Raw genomic sequence first — 22,450 nt, forward strand, 5'->3', positions numbered from 1 at the left:
TTGTGTAAATCACATGAGGCAACAAGATATGAAAAGATAGGAAAAGTGCCAAGCGGAGTGAATATTTTTGCAAACCACTGTATAGCCTGATAGCAGTCTAGCAGACAAGGAGAGACTGCAATCCACACTTTGGTTTTGCTTACCTAGCCAATGCCACCGACTGCTAATATATAAAAAAAAAATATATGATTGAATGAAAGGAAATGTATCTGTAGGGATAGATACAGCACATTCTTGATCAAACAAAAATCGTTGCTGCACAGCTATTTTCAGGTCTCTCCTGAGATGTTCGATCAGGTTCAAGTCCGGGCTCTGGCTGGGCCACTCAAGGACATTCAGAGACTTGTCCCGAAGCCACTCCTGCGTTGTCTTGTGTCATGACGTTGGCCTAGGGATAGGTTTCTGACAGTCATATATACCTCCTCCCCCTTTTTTTCCTCTCTCTACCCTACTGATGTTACATTTGCAAAACCATTGGTTAACATAGAGATTCTCGGAACATCAGAAGGTGGGGGGAAATTAACTATATTCTGGTAATCCGACCAACTGAACATATGCAGTGGTACTTAATTAATATGATGTCAGTTCGGTTGTATTCTGAGACATTCTCATCAATGATAAGATGACATAAATTCTACAGTTGAAAGTCTACACATCAGAGTTCTCGGATTCACATGGAACTGTTCTTGAATTTAAATGTTTGAATATGAAATTATTCGTGATGGGATGAAATGTGATTTTAGCTTCTAAAATGTGAATTAGGCCCGACTAAGTGGCCCGTGAAGAGACATAGGTTGTTAACTATGAAACACACACCTTTTCTCCCTTCCTATATAAAGCCTTGACGACAATGTAACCTCCTGTTCCGAGGATGTGAGGACGAAGGTCCGATGTCAGAATGGTTCAGATAATAACTACAGAACGAAGCCAACATCAGTGTGAGCTTTGGTTGTGAATGGTATGAACTTTGAACTCTTATTCACTACAGAAGTGATACCTCCTAGCCGTTGAGTTAGCAACAACCGCTGCAAACGAGGGTTAGGAAGGAACAGACAGAGTATTCCGTCTATCACACAACGACATTACTACAACGTATCCAATTGACAACCAGAGACATTCTTCAAAGGACTCGTTTGGGCAACACGGCCTTCCATCTGCCACCAACCTACCGAAGCGCAGCTCAGAGTAAATATTTATTGCATTTTCCTTTTCCAAATGCGCGGTAATTTAGAATGCATAAGATACTGTATTTACGGTAGCACAGCTTCGCCCTTTGTTCCTCAGTCTTCCCGCTCTTTCACTCAAACCCAGACCCTTTTCTTTTTTCCAATTAAGGATTATCAATGGAAACAGGATGCACCTAAGCAAAATGTTGAGTGTCGTAGCAAAGAGTCTGAATACTTACAGTGGGGCAAAAAAGTATTTAGTCAGCCACCAATTGTGCAAATTCTCCCACTTAAAAAGATGAGAGAGTCCTGTAATTTTCATTATAGGTACACTTCAACGATGGCAGACAAAATGAGAAAAAAAATCCAGAAAATCACATTGTAGGTTTTTTAATGAATTTATTTGGAAATGATGGTGGAAAATAAGTATTAGGAAATAATATCCCTGAATTTTTCCATTTGCACAAAAAGCCTATTTCTCTCAAATTTTGTGCAGAAATTTGTTTACATCCTTGTTTCACTTTTCTCCCTTGCCAAGATAATACATCCATCTGACAGGTGTGGCATATCAAGAAGCTGATTAAGCAGCATGATCATTACACAGGTGCAACTTGTGCTGGGGATAATAAAAGCCCACACTAAAATGTGCAATTTAGTCAGACAACACAATGCCACAGATGTCTCAAGTTTTGGGGGAGCGTGCAATTAGAATGCTGACTGCAGGAATGTCCACCAGAGCGGTTTCCAGATAATTGAATGTTAATTTATCTAACATAAGCTGCCTCTAACGTTGTTTTAGAGAATTTGTGATAACGTCCATCCGACCTCACAACCGCAGACCACGTGTAACCACAACATCCCAGGATTTCCACATCCGGCTTCTTCACCTGCTGGATCGTCTAAGACCAGCCAACCGGACAGCTGATGAAATTGAAAATGATAATTTATTTCTCTAATAAAGCCCTTTTGGGGGGAAAAACTAATTCTGATTTCCAGTGGGTGGGCCTGGCTCCCAGTGGGTGGGCCTATGCCCTCCCAGGTCCACCCATGGCTGCTCCCCTGCCCATAATCAATAGATTCCGGTCAAATTTATTTATTTAAATTGACTGATTTCCTTATATGAACTCTAACTCAGTAAATGTATTAAATTGTTGCTTGTTGCATTCATATTTTTGTTCAGTATACATTTTTGCATGGGGTAATAGAAAATAATAGTTAACGTGACTCAATTCCACATGGGGAATTTACAGTCATGCTAAATGTATTCTAATCCAAACTGTACAGAGATGCATGGTTATTCATTATGTCCCAGACAGTCTTCATGACTATGACCACAACGTGCAGTGGCCAAATTATATCTGTTTCAGACAATATCACACATCCTATTTGGTTGTCGAAAAGCATTTACCACCAGGGCTGTGTAGTCCACTGCATCCCAAGCTGAAAGGCCACCCCTCTAAATCATCAGACAGATCTCCTTCTAGCCTATCTAAATATGACTTCCTCTAAACTGTTCATTTCTACCTGAACCCGCATCCTCTGGTCTCCTCTGGGCCATCAGATCCAAACTTTGTCTTTGTTTGAAGAAATCCTTTTACCCATCACATGCCGTCTATTGAGGTCTTCCATAAATAATTCAGACGGTGTACAAGTGAAAGTGATGACAGCAAAACTGTCTGCGATCTCTCCCTCTCATAAGATCAAAGAGATAGTGGCTCTGTAGAAATGGGAATTATATTTCCAGATGTCCCCAGGTTGAACGGACACTCATTTGAGCTCTCTGTCCCTCTTGCCCGCCCCCTCTTCCGTTAGGTTGCATACAGGTAAATAAACCTCGCATAAAGAAAAAGAACTGAATATATTAAACTGCCGAGGCGGTTGGAACTGATACACCACACTGACAATTAAATCATTGTGGAAATGTCAATTGAGTTCAACCTCTACTCCTGTTGTTTGAGCATAAAACCTATTTTCTCAAAAGTAAGTAAAATGCCATACTGCTGTTGATACTCTTTTAAAAAAGGGTTCCAAAAGGGTTCTTTGTCTGTCTCAAATGATAATCCTTTTTGGGACCAGATATAATTGTTTTGGGTTCCATGTAGAACCCTTTCTACAGAAGGTTCTACATGGAACCCAAAAGGGTTCCACCTGGAACCAAAAATTGTTCTTCAAAGGGTTTTCCTATGGGGACAGCCAAATAACCCTTTTAGCTGCTAGATAGTGACTTTTTGTCTAATAGTGTAGATCTGAGGAGACGATTCCATCCACATTTTTTTACACATCTCGATGATGTGATAAAATGCTATGTCTGCTAACTGGTCACCTATATAAGTGAAATATTTTACGGCATGGGGAAGGGAACAGTACTGGTGCTTAAAATTGAAGCCAATATGTCAGCAGTGTAAGGACTTATCAATTTAACTTCTCCACCAAAGACACCTCTTCGCTCCTCATCCCATAAGGGAATGGGCCTAATAAAATCACTGTGCCTTATAAAATCATGTGTCTTCTAAAATCACATGTATGTTAATAACTGTTCTATGGATGTAGGTGTGTGTGTGTGTATGAATCGGTATGTGAGGGAAACGTGAGGGATGGTGAATATGTATAGTAAGGTGGGAGAGAATGGGTGTGTGTATGCATGCGGTATATGTTGGGCTGGTATGAAAGACAGTGGATGGATAGATGGGTGTAAGTGGGTCAGATGAAGGGAGGGTGAAAAAAGCTGGGAGGTTGGGACAAGCATAGCTTGGGTTGGCAAGGATGGGAGGTTGGGACAAGCATAGCTTGGGTTGGCAAGGATGGGAGGTTGGGACAAGCTTTGCTTGGGTTGGCAAGGATGGGAGGTTGGGACAAGCATAGCTTGGGTTGGCAAGGATGGGAGGTCGGGACAAGCATAGCTTGGGTTGGCAAGGATTGGAGGTCGGGACAAGCATAGCTTGGGTTGGCAAGGATGGGAGGTCGGGACAAGCATAGCTTGGGTTGGCAAGGATGAGAGGTTGGGACAAGCTTTGCTTTCGGTGGGCAAGGATGGGAGGTTGGGACAAGCATAGCTTGGGTTGGCAAGGATGGGAGGTCGGGACAAGCATAGCTTGGGTTGGCAAGGATGGGAGGTCGGGACAAGCATAGCTTGTGTTGGCAAGGATGGGAGGTTGGGACAAGCTTTGCTTGGGTTGGCAAGGATGGGAGGTTGGGACAAGCTTTGCTTGGGTGGGCAAGGATGGGAGGTTTGGACAAGCATAGCTTGTGTTGGAAAGGATGGGAGGTTGGGACAAGCTTTGCTTGGATTGGCAAGGATGGGAGGTTGGGACAAGCTTTGCTTGGGTGAGCAAGGATGTTAAGGATGGGAAGTTGGGACAAGCATAGCTTGGGTTGCAAGGATGGGAGGTTGGGACAAGCATAGCTTGGGTTGGCAAGGATGGGAGTTTGGGACAAGCTTTTCTTGGGTGGGCAAGGATGGGAGGTTGGGACAAGCATAGTTTGGGTTGGCAATGATGGGAGGTTGGGACAAGCATAGCTTGGGTTGGCAAGGATGGGAGGTTGGGACAAGCTTTGCTTGGGGTGGCAAGGATGGGAGGTTGGGACAAGCATAGCTTGGGTTGGCAAGGATGGGAGGTCGGGACAAGCATAGCTTGGGTTGGCAAGGATTGGAGGTCGGGACAAGCATAGCTTGTGTTGGCAATGATGAGAGGTTGGGACAATCTTTGCTTGGGTGGGCAAGGATGGGAGGTTGGGACAAGCATAGTTTGGGTTGGCAAGGATGGGAGGTCGGGACAAGCATAGCTTGGGTTGGCAAGGATGGGAGGTCGGGACAAGCATAGCTTGGGTTGGCAAGGATGAGCGGTTGGGACAAGCTTTGCTTGGGTGGGCAAGGATGGGAGGTTGGGACAAGCATAGCTTGGGTTGGCAAGGATGGGAGGTCGGGACAAGCATAGCTTGGGTTGGCAAGGATGGGAGGTCGGGACAAGCATAGCTTGGGTTGGCAAGGATGGGAGGTTGGGACAAGCTTTTCTTGGGTGGTCAAGGATGGGAGGTTTGGACAAGCATAGCTTGGGTTGGAAAGGATGGGAGGTTGGGACAAGCTTTGCTTGAGTTGGCAAGGATGGGAGGTTGGGACAAGCTTTGCTTGGGTGAGCAAGGATTTTAAGGATGGGAAGTTGGGACAAGCATAGCTTGGGTTGGCAAGGATGAGCGGTTGGGACAAGCTTTGCTTGGGTGGGCAAGGATGGGAGGTTGGGACAAGCATAGCTTGGGTTGGCAAGGATGGGAGGTCGGGACAAGCATAGCTTGGGTTGGCAAGGATGGGAGGTCGGGACAAGCATAGCTTGGGTTGGCAAGGATGGGAGGTTGGGACAAGCTTTTCTTGGGTGGTCAAGGATGGGAGGTTTGGACAAGCATAGCTTGGGTTGGAAAGGATGGGAGGTTGGGACAAGCTTTGCTTGAGTTGGCAAGGATGGGAGGTTGGGACAAGCTTTGCTTGGGTGAGCAAGGATTTTAAGGATGGGAAGTTGGGACAAGCATAGCTTGGGTTGGCAAGGATGAGCGGTTGGGACAAGCTTTGCTTGGGTGGGCAAGGATGGGAGGTTGGGACAAGCATAGCTTGGGTTGGCAAGGATGGGAGGTCGGGACAAGCATAGCTTGGGTTGGCAAGGATTGGAGGTCGGGACAAGCATAGCTTGGGTTGGCAAGGATGGGAGGTTGGGACAAGCATAGCTTGGGTTGGCAAGGATGGGAGGTTGGGACAAGCTTTGCTTGGGGTGGCAAGGATGGGAGGTTGGGACAAGCATAGCTTGGGTTGGCAAGGATGGGAGGTCGGGACAAGCATAGCTTGGGTTGGCAAGGATTGGAGGTCGGGACAAGCATAGCTTGGGTTGGCAATGATGAGAGGTTGGGACAAGCTTTGCTTGGGTGGGCAAGGATGGGAGGTTGGGACAAGCATAGTTTGGGTTGGCAAGGATGGGAGGTCGGGACAAGCATAGCTTGGGTTGGCAAGGATGGGAGGTCGGGACAAGCATAGCTTGGGTTGGCAAGGATGAGCGGTTGGGACAAGCTTTGCTTGGGTGGGCAAGGATGGGAGGTTGGGACAAGCATAGCTTGGGTTGGCAAGGATGGGAGGTCGGGACAAGCATAGCTTGGGTTGGCAAGGATGGGAGGTCGGGACAAGCATAGCTTGGGTTGGCAAGGATGGGAGGTTGGGACAAGCTTTTCTTGGGTGGTCAAGGATGGGAGGTTTGGACAAGCATAGCTTGGGTTGGAAAGGATGGGAGGTTGGGACAAGCTTTGCTTGAGTTGGCAAGGATGGGAGGTTGGGACAAGCTTTGCTTGGGTGAGCAAGGATTTTAAGGATGGGAAGTTGGGACAAGCATAGCTTGGGTTGGCAAGGATGAGCGGTTGGGACAAGCTTTGCTTGGGTGGGCAAGGATGGGAGGTTGGGACAAGCATAGCTTGGGTTGGCAAGGATGGGAGGTCGGGACAAGCATAGCTTGGGTTGGCAAGGATGGGAGGTCGGGACAAGCATAGCTTGGGTTGGCAAGGATGGGAGGTTGGGACAAGCTTTTCTTGGGTGGTCAAGGATGGGAGGTTTGGACAAGCATAGCTTGGGTTGGAAAGGATGGGAGGTTGGGACAAGCTTTGCTTGAGTTGGCAAGGATGGGAGGTTGGGAAAAGCTTTGCTTGGGTGAGCAAGGATTTTAAGGATGGGAAGTTGGGACAAGCATAGCTTGGGTTGGCAAGGATGAGCGGTTGGGACAAGCTTTGCTTGGGTGGGCAAGGATGGGAGGTTGGGACAAGCATAGCTTGGGTTGGCAAGGATGGGAGGTCGGGACAAGCATAGCTTGGGTTGGCAAGGATGGGAGGTTGGGACAAGCATAGCTTGGGTTGGCAAGGATGAGCGGTTGGGACAAGCTTTGCTTGGGTGGGAAAGGATGGGAGGTTGGGACAAGCATAGCTTGGGTTGGCAAGGATGGGAGGTCGGGACAAGCATAGCTTGGGTTGGCAAGGATTGGAGGTCGGGACAAGCATAGCTTGGGTTGGCAAGGATGGGAGGTTGGGACAAGCATAGCTTGGGTTGGCAAGGATGGGAGGTTGGGACAAGCTTTGCTTGGGTGGTCAAGGATGGGAGGTTTGGACAAGCATAGCTTGGGTTGGAAAGGATGGGAGGTTGGGACAAGCTTTGCTTGGGTTGGCAAGGATGGGAGGTTGGGACAAGCTTTGCTTGGGTGAGCAAGGATTAAAAGGATGGGAAGTTGGGACAAGCATAGCTTGGGTTGGAAAGGATGGGAGGTTGGGACAAGCTTTGCTTGGGTTGGCAAGGATGGGAGGTTGGGACAAGCTTTGCTTGGGTGAGCAAGGATTTTAAGGATGGGAAGTTGGGACAAGCATAGCTTGGGTTCCAAGGATGGGAGGTTGGGACAAGCATAGCTTGGGTTGGCAAGGATGGGAGGTCGGGACAAGCTTTTCTTGGGTGGGCAAGGATGGGAGGTTGGGACAAGCATAGTTTGGGTTGGCAATGATGGGAGGTTGGGACAAGCATAGCTTGGTTTGGCAAGGATGGGAGGTTGGGACAAGCTTTGCTTGGGTGGGCAAGGATGGGAGGTTGGGGCAAGCTTTGCTTGGGTGGGCAAGGATGGGAGGTTGGGACAAGCATAGGTTGGGTTGGCAAGGATGGGAGGTTGGGACAAGCTTTGCTTGGGTGGGCAAGGATGGTTAAGGATGAGAGGTTGGGAGCTTGGCTTGGGTGGGGTAAAGGGGGAAGAAAAATGGGAGGTGGAGAGGGATGTGTTTGGCTTGAGAAAGAGAGAAGGAAGGATTTAATTATCCTACAATGTAATTGTAATTATTTTTGTGACTTGCAAATCTGCTGTAAAATGAATAAGAGTTCTGGACAGATTGGGATAAGATGTGGAGTCATCATTATTCCTTGTTTGTCATTATTGCTAACATTCAATGGTGGTTGTTGGTGAGAGTGGAGAGGGATTGGGATGAGATTACTGGCAGGGCATCAGACACTTTTCTGAAGTACTGTAGGTATGTGGCCTCCACACATCTCACTTCAGTCTCTCTGTGGACCCACTCTCCCCAAGTACATCCCCACCAGCCACTATACTTTCATTTCATTTAATATAAACTTTCTAATGTATGTACACTGACAAAATCCACAGACTTTTGGTACATTAGGAGAGGAGTTGGAGTTTAAAAGCCCTAAAAAGGCATAGCGCCTCAACGTACAAAGTGCATTATGTTTTTTGTGTGTCCAGTTAAATGTCTGATCCGCTCACACGCTCTATATATGGGTCTTTAAACAATCAGGCCAATGTGTGACATGGGGATCAACATTTATAAATGGTTTGAAACAGAAATAAAATATTTCCATGCAGTTCCATATGTGTACTTTGAGGAATAAAATGTAATTTATGCAAATTGACCCATAACTTCACCTATGCAACAACAGAGGCCTAGGACAGGATTTACCAACCCTGGTCCTCAGGACCCCAAGGGGGGCACATTTTGGTTTTTGCCCTAGCACTGCACGACTGTTTCAATTAATCAACTTATCACCAAGCTTTGATTCAGCTGTGTAGTGTGAAGGCACAAACCAAAACGTGCACTCCTTGGGGTCCCGAGGACCGAGTTTGGAAAACGATGACCTAGGACTATGCATCATTTAAGCAGGGTTCATACAGCCATTAGCAAGTCAAATTCAAGGAATTTCGGGGGCCTTTTTAAACAAACTAGATTTTAGACTAAATAGATTGGATGCATGCATGGCGATCTTTCTGTGGTCTATGTGGCGACGCAGGCACACATAATGAAGCCGTTAATAGCGGTAGCATTAATCTCACTCTCGCTGTTTTTAGAAAGAGAAAGTGACCAGAAACCAGCTTCCTTTTTTAATGGAAGGATTTGTATGGAAAGTTGAATGAGATGTTGTCTTCCTTATAATAACCGCAACAGAGAAGTTCAACACCCTACAATCACAAAAACTGATCAAAGATGAAGTCACAGGATAATGTATAAATTGTCTACAATAATTACAAGGACTTTTCAACCACCACATTGAGGTAGGCCTATTCCAGTGCTTGGATATCTGAGCTCCAAATGCAAGTTCAAATAGGCTACTTCAAGACCCATGTATTGTTTCAAATTGCAGGTGTAACGTGGAATAGAACATGTATTTGTCATGCTATTTCATTACCAATTCATATTGTGAAAAAAAACCCACTAGGCTACGTCATTTATTGTCATTATATCCAGGGCAAGAGCACAATTGCACACAGTCGACTCGGGGTCCAATCCAAGGCACAAAAACATATGAAAACATGAACTCATGACCTTTAAGCTTTCTCTTTTAAATCTACCCTGCTGTAAATCAAGCAGACAACCATAGATGGTCAACCTCAATTCGCCAGGGATATTAGATCCAACGTGGATCCAGGCACAACCATCTTCACCGGCATAACGAATGACACACTAGAATATTCTGGACATTCCTCACAAACACTTTTTTTTTTTACTGCACTTGGGATGTTGTTACATTGCATGCACTATCACAACAGCTGTTAATCACTTGGCCGTCATTCAGAACAGTCCTTCCTGGATGAGATGATGATATCTGAAGCTATCACAATGTATTTAAACCGCTCTACTCCAAATGCACATCCAACAAGTATTATGCATAATTATTGAAGAACCACGTTAATGACAGTATCGATTTTAGGTTTTAAGTATCAAGGTATGCTGACTCTTTCGGTTAGAAGCATTCGATTTTTCTATTGCATTTATTATTTTGGATTTGTGTGCCCATCAAAATTGTTTTCATCACATAACACTACATTTCTGAGATCTCAAAACTAACAACTGTCTGACAGCTAGATTCGGGATTGTTACAGGGTTCAAGTTCAATGCCTAATTTAACTGATTCATGCTTAATATATGATATAATGACAATTTATTAGCCTTTTAAAATGGTAAACTTGGATTAGCTAACACTACGTACCATTGGAACACAGGCGTGATGGTTGCTGATAATGGGCCTCTGTACGCCTGTGTAGATATTCCATTAAACATCTGCCATTTCCAGCTACAATAGTCATTTACAACATTAACAATGTCAACACTGTATTTCTGATCTATTTTATTTTATTTTAATGGACAAAATTGTTTTTTTTTTCTTTCAACAACAAGGACATTTCTAAGTGACCCCAAACTTTTGAACGGTAGTGCATATATGTCCTTAATCAGTATAAAGGAATAAATGTTGCTTACTTGTTGAGCAAAATCTAAGATGTAATGCATCCTGATGTCTTTGCTTGCTGGTTCAGTAGGGCCCCCAGAGACAACTGCAGGTCTTGACTGGTGGTCTAGCAATCAGCAACCATCTTCCAGGTAGACAGACCGCTCACTCTGAACAAGCAGGAGATGCTGCTCTTGCTTCTTCGGCTTTGCTGATTTAACAGCTTTTGGCAGATTGGCAGATCTGAAGACCTGATAGTTGTTCCTCTTGCACTGCCAGCACAGGTCTGTCCTGGGTTTAGTGCTTGAGATGTGGCGCAGAGATTTTCTTCACAGATTTCTCAAGGAAAGACAGCCCACCTTCACGTACCTCTGGAAAATACAGAAGTAATGTGAGATCAATACAAGTAGTGCCAATCGTGTTGGAGGTAAAGGAAATAATCTAAAGATGTTTTGTTTATGCTTTACATAACAATTGTTGTCATCGAATCATTGTAGAGATGCCACACCACTGCTTTTGTCACAAGAGATGGCGGCAGCTTCCCACCAAAGTGATTGTTTCCTGGTATTATTATTGACTTATCCTCTGCATAGTTATTGATGAAGTTCCCAACTCGCTGCAAGTCCTCATACTTCAGGTGTAACCTGTGCTTGCTTGGGACAGCTCTCGCTTTGATAGGAGGCATTAGACCATTCTCCTTGTATGACTGGTGAGGAGAGTCAGGTGTGTTCTACAGGTCTTTCTGATGGGAGGCATTAGACCATTCTCCTTGTATGAGGAGAGTCAGGTGTGTTCTACAGGTCTTTCTGATGGGAGGCATTAGACCATTCTCCTTGTATGACTGGTGAGGAGAGCCAGGTGTGTTCTACAGGTCTTTCTGATTGGAGGCATTAGACCATTCTCGTTGTATGACTGGTGAGGAGAGTCAGGTGTGTTCTACAGGTCTTTCTGATGGGAGGCATTAGACCATTCTCCTTGTATGACTGGTGAGGAGAGTCAGGTGTGTTCTACAGGTCTTTCTGATGGGAGACATTAGACCATTCTCCTTGTATGACTGGTGAGGAGAGTCAGGTGTGTTCTACAGGTCTTTTTGATGGGAGGCATTAGACCATTCTCCTTGTATGACTGGTGAGGAGAGTCAGGTGTGTTCTACAGGTCTATCTGATGGGAGGCATTAGACCATTCTCCTTGTATGAGGAGAGTCAGGTGTGTTCTACAGGTCTTTCTGATGGGAGGTATTAGACCATTCTCCTTGTATGACTGGTAAGGAGAGTCAGGTGTGTTCTACAGGTCTTTTTGATTGGAGGCATTAGACCATTCTCCTTGTATGACTGGTGGAGGAGAGACAGGCGTGTTCTGATGCTGAAAGACAAATTCCAAATACAAATATGTTAGTATTATTATACAATAGATGGCTGTAATCACCGTCAGACACACCTGGCTAACTTGATGGGTCATGTAAGCATCCGGCGAAGTGGAGTCTTTTGTTTAGACATGCTAGCTAAACATTGAACCATAATCCTGATCCATAGAGTACTAGCAATACAAACTGATTGTCATAGCTACCTAAAGTTAACCAAAGAGGTCAAATTTTAGCTAGTTAGCTAGCTAATGTTAGGCTATAACTAGAAATGCAATTGGCTCTCTGAGATAATATTACTACACACATCATACACAATGTTAGCTCACGAGCCAGAAACCTAACGTCAGCTAGCTAGCTAACAGTAAGCTTTAACTATGAGGGGCATCCTGGGAGTCGCCGTGGGTTCCTGCTCCACTATTTGCTGGTCTTCGAGCTGCAGGCATCAACATTTCCCACTGAGCATTCCAGAGTGGCATATGTCATTGCCTTGCTCTCAGGACAGGCTCTGGCCTGGGCCACGGCCATATGGGAGCAGCAATCAGACATTTGTTTCAATTGGAAAAGCTTCACCCAGGAGATGAGGAGGGTTTTTGATCACCCCATCAGTGGCCGGAATGCTGCTCAAAGACTCATTGCGCTTTGGCAGGGCAGCCGGAGCGTAGCGGATTACGCCATTGATTTTCGGCTGCTCGCTGCTGAGAGTGGTTTGAATACAGAGGCACTTCACTTTCAGAACGGACTCTGCGAGGTTCTCAATGATGAACTTGCTTCCCGGGACAACCCTGACACTCTGGAAGAGCTTATTGTTCTGGCCATCTGGATTGAACACCGGCTTCGGAACGTTGTCATGACAGGACGGATGGATTCCCGAGTTGGTTCCAGTGTTTCCAGCTCTGCTAAGGGAAGCGATTATTCATTTGGGCCATTGCCTTATGCTTTGCCTGCTGGTCCGGTATCTCAAGTTCTCATTTCGGTTCTGGTTCCCCCTGATATCCTTCCCGAGGTGTGGTTGCAATTGGGACGAACAAGACTTTCCGCTCTGGAGTGAAGGCGCAGGATTAACGAGCAACGTTGCCAATACTGTGGACAGTCTGGACATTTCCGGGCCTCCTGTCCCGAGTTGACGTGAGAACGGGATGACTCGTCAGTAAACGGGAGAATACTGGCGAGTCAGATACAGTCTCAAGCTGCCGACACGGCATGCACCTTGCTTCCAGCCAACATGCAGTGGGACAATGGGCAGTTGGACATTTCTGCTTTTATAGACTCTGGGGCTACTGCCTGTTTTCTGGATCGCACATTAGCTCGCCATCAGAGGCTGCCAGTCACTAAACTGGACACTCCGTTGTCGGCCACTGCACTGGATGGTCAACCCCTAGAGTCTGGGAAGGTGAAGCAACTCACCATTCCTATTCAGCTACGAGTTCTGGATGACCATGTGGAGCTTATCCAGTTTCATCTGGTGCACTCTGCTGAACTTCCCCTGGTTCTTGGACATCCGTGGCTTTCCACCCATAATCCGCAGATTGACTGGCCTTCAGGAAGAGTTCTGGGATGGAATCTTTCATGCCAGTTCACCTGCCAGCAAATCTCAAGACCTTTCCGGTCCTGCTCGTCTGAAGACTTCCAACTCTAGTGTTCCTCTGGCTGGGAGTTACGAGCCTGATCTTTCCTGCATACCTCGGGATTACTGGGATTTGGGTCATGCCTTCAGCAAATAAAGAGCCAGCAAATGACCTCCTCACATTCCATTCCCTATGATTGTGCCATCAACCTCCTGCCTCCAGGCCAGACGGTCTGGCTTCTCTACTAGGGACCTGCCTCTATGCATAGAATCTAGGAAGTTGGCACCCCTGTACATTGGGACATTCAAGATTCTACGGTGCATCAATCCAGAGGCCTATTGTCTTCGTCTTCCCCGGTCCGTGAGGGTTCATCCCACCTTCCACATCTCCAGACTCAAGCCTGTGGTATCCAGTCCACTGGTTCCGGCCACTCGGCCTCCACCTCCGTCTCGCATGATAGTGGGACAGCCAGCCTACACGGTGCGAGGCATCCTCTACAGCCATCAGATCCGGCGGGGGACTCAGTATCTCGTGGACTGGGAGGGTTACGGCCTTGAGGAGCGGTCCTGGGTTCTGATTCGAATTATTGGGTTCACCTGGTTTAGGACTATTTGGGACTCTGGAACTGGGTCGGTTGCTCAGGTTTCTCATCTTGTTTTGTATTGAACTCATGTGCACTTGCTTTTTTTTCTGTGAATACTTCAGTAAACGTTTTGGATTTACCCTCACCTCTGCCTGCTGTGTTTCTCTGCGCCTGGGTCCGAGTTTGTACTAGACTTATTGTCACAGTTTCCGTTTTGTTTGTACAGCTTGCTTGGTCCGTTGTGTCAAGTCACTCTGGTTCACACTGACCGTGTGCAATGCCATAAGAATCGTCCTCCTGAAATTAGTCCATCATAGCCTTTTCCCTCTGACCTTTGTCGATAGCGCTTGTTATTGCAATGTTATTGAGAGCAGTAGCAACATATTTACAGTTCTCCATGGCTAACGTAATATATAAAAAAAAAATGCAGTAGAAAGGATTACACATAACGAGCAGTTCATTTTATAGACACAATATGCTGCACCGCAGAACAATCTGAAAATCATCTCTCAGCATATCCAGCCCCTCATTATCTCAGCCAATCATGGCTAGTGGAAAGGTTCCTGTCTTTTTCTGTGGCTAAACCAACTGGACTCGTAATTTAATAACTTTCTTCGTATTTACAGATGGCATACATTTTTGTTGTTAAGGTACATGAAAGTTCAAATGTTCCAGGAGGCATTTCTGCCAAAAAAACACATTTTGAGAAAAAAATCAAATAAACATTCAAATGTCTTTCCTGTAAAGTTGTGACTTGTGACATACTCTTAGTTTCCTGAAACACGTCACATAGTATTACGATTCAACCCCATAGGCTTTTTGTAACTATAACTAATCCAACTAGAGTAGATATCGATTGTGATACTTATTAATACGCGACTGAGTAAGATATGGGGGATAAACATACCCAGGGAACATCAGCTCTGAAGGCTTTTTCTGCTTCTACAACAGTAAGCCAGAGGAGTCATTTATCACTTCCAAGTCTGTGCCCCTTCTCGTTTGCAGTAATTAAAGGGGGCCCATCAGAAACGTCCAACAGGTCTGAATCACCAAATCACCTCGTCTCTCCACCACCTCCAAGCTACGGCGTTGCATTAAATCAAGCAAGAGGAACATTTCCCAAGGCAGCCAGTGGCTTTTAATTTCCTGAAGAACCTTAAAATATCATTCATTACCAACTACACATGCATTTTTTTTTCAAAGTCCCATAAATCAATAGTGTGGCCTGACTGCAATAATTATATCAGGTTAACATGTAATTTCCAGGCTGAGAAGGCTGCCAGAATGCAGAGGCGATGGCTAACTTTTAGTATATGCAAACGAGGGAATTCAAATAGTGTGCTGAGATAATAATACATGGGAGCAGGTAACGAGGTTTGGCCGATGAATTATGAATACAAAAGTGGTTGATCTTCAAAAAAGCAAAGGAATGCAGCATGTACTCTAATTAGTTATGGGAAGTCTATTATGTTGGAGTGGCAGATAGCTACTTACAGTACCATGTTGTGTTGGCTTTCTGGAATGGAAATACATCCTGGAGTGGTCCAAAATGTTAACACCTCACACCCTCTCTTTCTCCCCCTCCCCCTCTCACCCTCTCTCCTTCTCCCATCCCCACCTCTCCATCTCTCATCCCTCTTTATTTCTGCATGTCTTTCTTCATCCATCTTCCTTCCCTAAATGTCTTTCTCTATCTCCCTCATCTCTATATCTCTTCTTCATCTCAGGTGTTATCCTTGTTACCTCTTCCTCCCACCTGTCATCTTTCTCTGCAACGTCTCTCTTTTTCACCCTCTTTCACTTGCCAATCTCTCCTTTACTCATCCCCTCTTGTCTCCCTCATCTCCCCCGGTCTACACCTGCTTATCCTGTCCCTCTTAAATCCTCCCTTTCCATCATTGTCTTGGACTTTTTTAGGGTGGAGTGGGAGAGGTTTCACAGAAGGGTATTGTGGTGTTTTTAGGTAAGTCTCAATAGAAGACATCAAAAGTTAAATCCCCTTCTCTTCTGTCTCTTCCAGCTCCAGACCGGGCAGACCTCCTAAGAGGAGCCAGAGTGTGACATCACCAGAGAACCCACACATCATGCCACACTCTGTCCCCGGCCTCATGTCCCCTGGAACATTCCCATCCTCAGGTGTGTACTGTAGTTACACACAAACAGACAGGCATATACATAAGCACATGCGTTTGCATATGCTGCATGTATACACACACACACACACACACACACACATTTGTACTCTTACACACACACTAAGTGTTTACACACAAACACACTCTCGCCACTGAAACAATCCTCCATACCCTCAACATCCCCATAGCTCTCCCCACCTCCCTCGAATCTGTCTTCTTAAAGGCAAGCAGAGCAAAGTGACACATGCAAACACACCACTACCAGTTGCTCATTTCAACTCTTTTACACAAAACTGATCCTAAACTCAGAGAAAGAGAGAGAGAGAGAGAGAGAGAGAGAGAGAGAGAGAGAGAGAGAGAGAGACCGAGGGAGATGCCACTCCAATAAATTGTAGTGGCATCCTTTTCTCTCTGATTATTTTCAGTAGATGTTGCGTTTCGCCTTGAGAGCATTCTAATTAGTGTGATTAATTCCACTCCACTGGTGTATGTACATAGGCATGGTTGATGCTAAAGCAAGCTTTATCACCACAAGAATCAACAACAACCGTTTGTTCACAAATGTGCCCCCGGGCGAGTCTTATTGCAGCTAATGCTTTTGTTCTGTTTGTGGCTGGTTGCATTGTGACGGCTTTGATGTAAGTGCTCTGATTTACATATTTCTTTTCTCCCTTCTTTTCCTTTTTCCTTCTTTACTAATATTGTACAGTGATTAGGGTTTTCTTAACTCTTATTTGTTGCTGTATTAAGCCAAGCAGAAAGAAACCCTGACAACTACAGTGCATATAATTTGCTGTTTTCTCCGCAACCCAAGATTTTGCTGCACTCGAGTAGTTCTGACAAGCTTCCTGCCTTACATACGTACACATTGTCTCATCTCTTTCTTTCAAAGCCAGAATAAAAACATGCATCTGAGAAGTGTTTCAAATTCAATAGCAGACACAAATTGGCTACGTCCTTAATAATGGAGGCTCACAGATCAACACCCAGCATTGAACTCTGGGAGTGTGGTGATGTCACAGACTCCATGTGTCTTGTTTGGACCCAAAGGCTATTTGGAACAGCAAAGATGAGAAAGCCATGGTTTTATTTAGTGGAACATAAAGCAACAGAACAGCCTTTTGGTATCCCTCCCCTTTAAGCCTGGAGGGAGTCTATGATCTTGACATTTAGTCAGGGTATTCAGAGGAGAGAGATAAAGTAATATAGTTTTTTTTTGGTGCAACTGCCTTTCTGTTTGGTGCTGCAAAAGAGAAGATGGCTGAACTTTCTCCCTAACTGGCTTCTGTGGTTTGATTATTGTACATATTTAAGAACAAGTTCGTAACAAAGTTACCACAATTTACACTTCAAAATGATGCAAGTGATCATATAGATCATATGTATTTTATTTTACTAGCAATGGAACACACGTTCTTGCATGTGTCCAAACACATGAATCGATCCATCACAAAACTGACACTGCACGCTGTCGTGAATGGTTATTGCAGTTGGCACGTCATACACCCCCGAGCACCAAAAAGACTTCTAAACCAATGGATCCCCTTTAAAAAGCATTACCCAAATATTTGGTTATTCCATGCACTGGATAACGGATAACACACTGCGTCGTTAATACGTGCAGCAAAAAAAGAGAGAATAAAATGACATGTTTTGTACACAGTGGCATGTAATTGTTGCTCCTGATGTTAGATTTACAAATGAAGTTCCCCATCGATCTCTCCGCTGACTACCCAGTCCCCACGTCTTCGCCGAGCAGGTGACTCCAATTAACAAAAATGAGCCCGGAAAATTCACCCCATGATGCATTGCACCAAATCCGGCAAATCACCCAATAACCTAATCTCCCATGGCTGCCTGGGGGCTTCAAGTGAAGTGCCATAACTAATGCATGGAAACTCCACTCACTGTAATATACGTTTTGTTTGGGGCGGTGATTTGTTTGTTTTAATTTCCCACAGCAAGCTTTTCAAAGGGTGACAGAGATTGGTTGAACAATCTTTGAAAATGGGCACTTTTGATGTTTTGCGAAAGTGGATGTACAGTACATTTTGAAAGTATGCTTTCCTCACAATGAATCAGGGACTCATCTTTTGAGAGAATTTTTATGTGAGAGACATTCTTGATATGTGTATGTTTTGCACCTTACACCAGTGCCGCTTGCTGTGGTTTCCATTTAATGAAACACCCTTTATGTGTGTGTGTGTGTGTGTGTGTGTGTGTGTGTGTGTGTGTGTGCGTGCGCATGCATTGTGTGCTTTCGTGCACTTTTGTGTGCACGTTTTTTAAATTTATTTTTTAACCTTTTTTTTAACCAGGCAAGTCGGTTAAGAACAAATTCTTATTTGCAATGACGGCCGACCCTGGCCAAACCCTCCCCTAACCCAGACAACGCTGGGCCAATTGTGCTCCGCCCTATGGGACTCCCGATTACGACCGGTTGTGATACAGCCCGGGATCAAACCAGGGTCTGTAGTGACGCCTCCAGCACTGAGATGCAGTGCCTTAGACCGCTGCGCCACTCTGCGCCACTTTGTGCGTGTTAATGTGGGTGTGGGTGCCCTTCAGATACGAAGAAAGTGACATTACACAGTAGATAAAGCACTGCCTTTCTATAGAGAGAAGGGCAAAAGAGCTGCAAAAGTCCGTCTTTCTTTTGTGTACCGATGAGGAGTTAATACTGACTTTATGTAATTGAATTGCGCACGTTGGTGTTACGGAGGGCTGTGGCATCAGGGTGGGCGTAAGAGAGAGATGTCCTGACATTGGGGGCAGGTTATGGGCAGCTTCCCATGTTAATTAACGATGAAGATCCTGACAATATGCAGAGGCATGGCAGCATTCAGCCAGTCGAGGCTGCCACTTCCTTTGCATATTAATAGACGCTTCATTATTATTTAATATGACAGCTGCTTCGAGGGCTACTATCAGACCTTGTCACCGTTATTCCCTGTTTTCCAACTCTCCTTCCGTGATATTCTCCATTTGTTGAAATGGGGGCGGCGCTCAGCAAAATGCCATTTTTCTTCCAGCTGGTGTGGTGTGGCCGTCTCTGTACAACGCAACACTGGATCATGTGCATTATGCACCAAATGAAAGGAAATGGACTGAAGCAGCGATGGACTGACTACCTGGTCCAATGAGAAGCACACATTTTGTCTTTCCTGTTAATGATTTTTTTCAAATGTTGCCTGCCCTAATGAACATGACCCTGTTGTGCTGTTTGTTTGTGGCCAAAGAGGATTGTCTCTGTGTGTGTCTATGAGATGAGTCTGGCTGTCTGAATTTTTAAAGGGGACTTTGAAGGAATCCATGATGTCGGGATCATTTTGTTTGCATAGTAATGAATGCAGATTAGGAGTAGGGAGTGGGATGGGCCGTTCCACATTTAGAATCCATGATGTCGGGATCATTTTGTTTACATAGTAATGAATGCAGATTAGGAGTAGGGAGTGGGATGGGCCGTTCCACATATAGAATCCATGATGTCGGGATCATTTTGTTTGCATAGTAATGAATGCAGATTAGGAGACGGAATGGGATGGGCCGTTCCACATATAGAATCCATGATGTCGGGATCATTTTGTTTGCATAGTAATGAATGCAGATTAGGAGACGGAATGGGATGGGCCGTTCCACATATAGAATCCATGATGTCGGGATCATTTTGTTTGCATAGTAATGAATGCAGATTAGGAGTAGGGAGTGGGATGGGCCGTTCGACATTTAGAATCCATGATGTCGGGATCATTTTGTTTACATAGTAATGAATGCAGATTAGGAGTAGGGAGTGGGATGGGCCGTTCGACATTTAGAATCCATGATGTCGGGATCATTTTGTTTGCATAGTAATGAATGCAGATTAGGAGTAGGGAGTGGGATGGGCCGTTCCACATATAGAATCCATGATATCGGGATCATTTTGTTTACATAGTAATGAATGCAGATTAGGAGTAGGGAGTGGGATGGGCCGTTCCACATATAGAATCCATGATGTCGGGATCATTTTGTTTACATAGTAATGAATGCAGATTAGGAGTAGGGAGTGGGATGGGCCGTTCGACATTTAGAATCCATGATGTCGGGATAATTTTGTTTGCATAGTAATGAATGCAGATTAGGAGTAGAGAGTGGGATGGGCCGTTCGACATTTAGAATCCATGATGTCGGGATCATTTTGTTTGCATAGTAATGAATGCAGATTAGGAGTAGGGAGTGGGATGGGCCGTTCGACATTTAGAATCCATGATGTCGGGATCATTTTGTTTGCATAGTAATGAATGCAGATTAGGAGTAGAGAGTGGGATGGGCCGTTCGACATTTAGAATCCATGATGTCGGGATCATTTTGTTTGCATAGTAATGAATGCAGATTAGGAGTAGGGAGTGGGATGGGCCGTTCGACATTTAGAATCCATGATGTCGGGATCATTTTGTTTACATAGTAATGAATGCAGATTAGGAGTAGGGAGTGGGATGGGCCGTTCCACATATAGAATCCATGATGTCGGGATCATTTTGTTTACATAGTAATGAATGCAGATTAGGAGTAGGGAGTGGGATGGGCCGTTCGACATTTAGAATCCATGATTTCGGGATCATTTTGTTTACATAGTAATGAATGCAGATTAGGAGTAGGGAGTGGGATGGGCCGTTCCACATATAGAATCCATGATGTCGGGATCATTTTGTTTGCATAGTAATGAATGCAGATTAGGAGACGGAATGGGATGGGCTGTTAGACATTTAGAATCCATGATGTCGGGATCATTTTGTTTGCATAGTAATGAATGCAGATTAGGAGTAGGGAGTGGGATGGACCGTTCGACATTTAGAATCCATGATGTCGGGATCATTTTGTTTACATAGTAATGAATGCAGATTAGGAGTAGGGAGTGGGATGGGCCGTTCGACATTTAGAATCCATGATGTCGGGATCATTTTGTTGACATAGTAATGAATGCAGATTAGGAGTAGGGAGTGGGATGGGCCGTTCGACATTTAGAATCCATGATGTCGGGATCATTTTGTTTACATAGTAATGAATGCAGATTAGGAGTAGGGAGTGGGATGGGCCGTTCCACATATAGAATTCATGATGTCGGGATCATTTTGTTTGCATAGTAATGAATGCAGATTAGGAGTAGGGAGTGGGATGGGCCGTTCGACATTTAGAATCCATGATGTCGGGATCATTTTGTTTACATAGTAATGAATGCAGATTAGGAGTAGGGAGTGGGATGGGCCGTTCCACATATAGAATCCATGATGTCGGGATCATTTTTTTTGCATAGTAATGAATGCAGATTAGGAGTAGGGAGTGGGATGGGCCGTTCCACATTTAGAATCCATGATGTCGGGATCATTTTGTTTACATAGTAATGAATGCAGATTAGGAGTAGGGAGTGGGATGGGCCGTTCCACATATAGAATCCATGATGTCGGGATCATTTTGTTTGCATAGTAATTAATGCAGATTAGGAGTAGGGAGTGGGATGGGCCGTTCCACATTTAGAATCCATGATGTCGGGATCATTTTTTTTGCATAGTAATGAATGCAGATTAGGAGTAGGGAGTGGGATGGACCGTTCCACATTTAGAATCCATGATGTCGGGATCATTTTGTTTGCATAGTAATGAATGCAGATTAGGAGTAGGGAGTGGGATGGGCCGTTCGACATTTAGAATCCATGATGTCGGGATAATTTTGTTTGCATAGTAATGAATGCAGATTAGGAGTAGGGAGTGGGATGGGCCGTTCGACATTTAGAATCCATGATGTCGGGATCATTTTGTTTACATAGTAATGAATGCAGATTAGGAGTAGGGAGTGGGATGGGCCGTTAGACATTTAGAATCCATGATGTCGGGATCATTTTGTTTGCATAGTAATGAAATGCAGATTAGGATTAGGGAGTGGGATGGGCCGTTCGACATTTAGAATCCATGATGTCGGGATCATTTTGTTTACATAGTAATGAATGCAGATTAGGAGTAGGGAGTGGGATGGGCCGTTCGACATTTAGAATCCATGATGTCGGGATCATTTTGTTTACATAGTAATGAATGCAGATTAGGAGTAGGGAGTGGGATGGGCCGTTAGACATTTAGAATCCATGATGTCGGGATCATTTTGTTTGCATAGTAATGAATGCAGATTAGGAGTAGGGAGTGGGATGGGCCGTTCGACATTTAGAATCCATGATGTCGGGATCATTTTGTTTGCATAGTAATGAATGCAGATTAGGAGTAGGGAGTGGGATGGGCCGTTCGACATTTAGAATCCATGATGTCGGGATCATTTTGTTTGCATAGTAATGAATGCAGATTAGGAGTAGGGAGTGGGATGGGCCGTTCCACATATAGAATCCATGATGTCGGGATCATTTTGTTTGCATAGTAATGAA

The 22,450-nt window shown here is 44.9% G+C and overlaps 1 protein-coding gene across 2 annotated transcripts in view; it reads left to right on the top strand.

The window, feature by feature from the left end:
- The window catches only part of dachd (dachshund d), a 331,847-nt gene that overhangs the window by 153,129 nt on the left and 156,268 nt on the right, over nucleotides 1-22,450 (top strand). For both annotated transcript variants that reach the window (XM_064975650.1, XM_064975651.1), the window contains exon 2: nucleotides 15,930-16,045. In XM_064975650.1, coding sequence (XP_064831722.1) covers nucleotides 15,930-16,045 — 116 coding nt within the window. The remainder of the gene's footprint in view (nucleotides 1-15,929; nucleotides 16,046-22,450) is intronic.

Source organism: Oncorhynchus masou, chromosome 10 (assembly GCF_036934945.1).
Source record: "Oncorhynchus masou masou isolate Uvic2021 chromosome 10, UVic_Omas_1.1, whole genome shotgun sequence".
Lineage (NCBI taxonomy): Eukaryota > Metazoa > Chordata > Actinopteri > Salmoniformes > Salmonidae > Oncorhynchus > Oncorhynchus masou.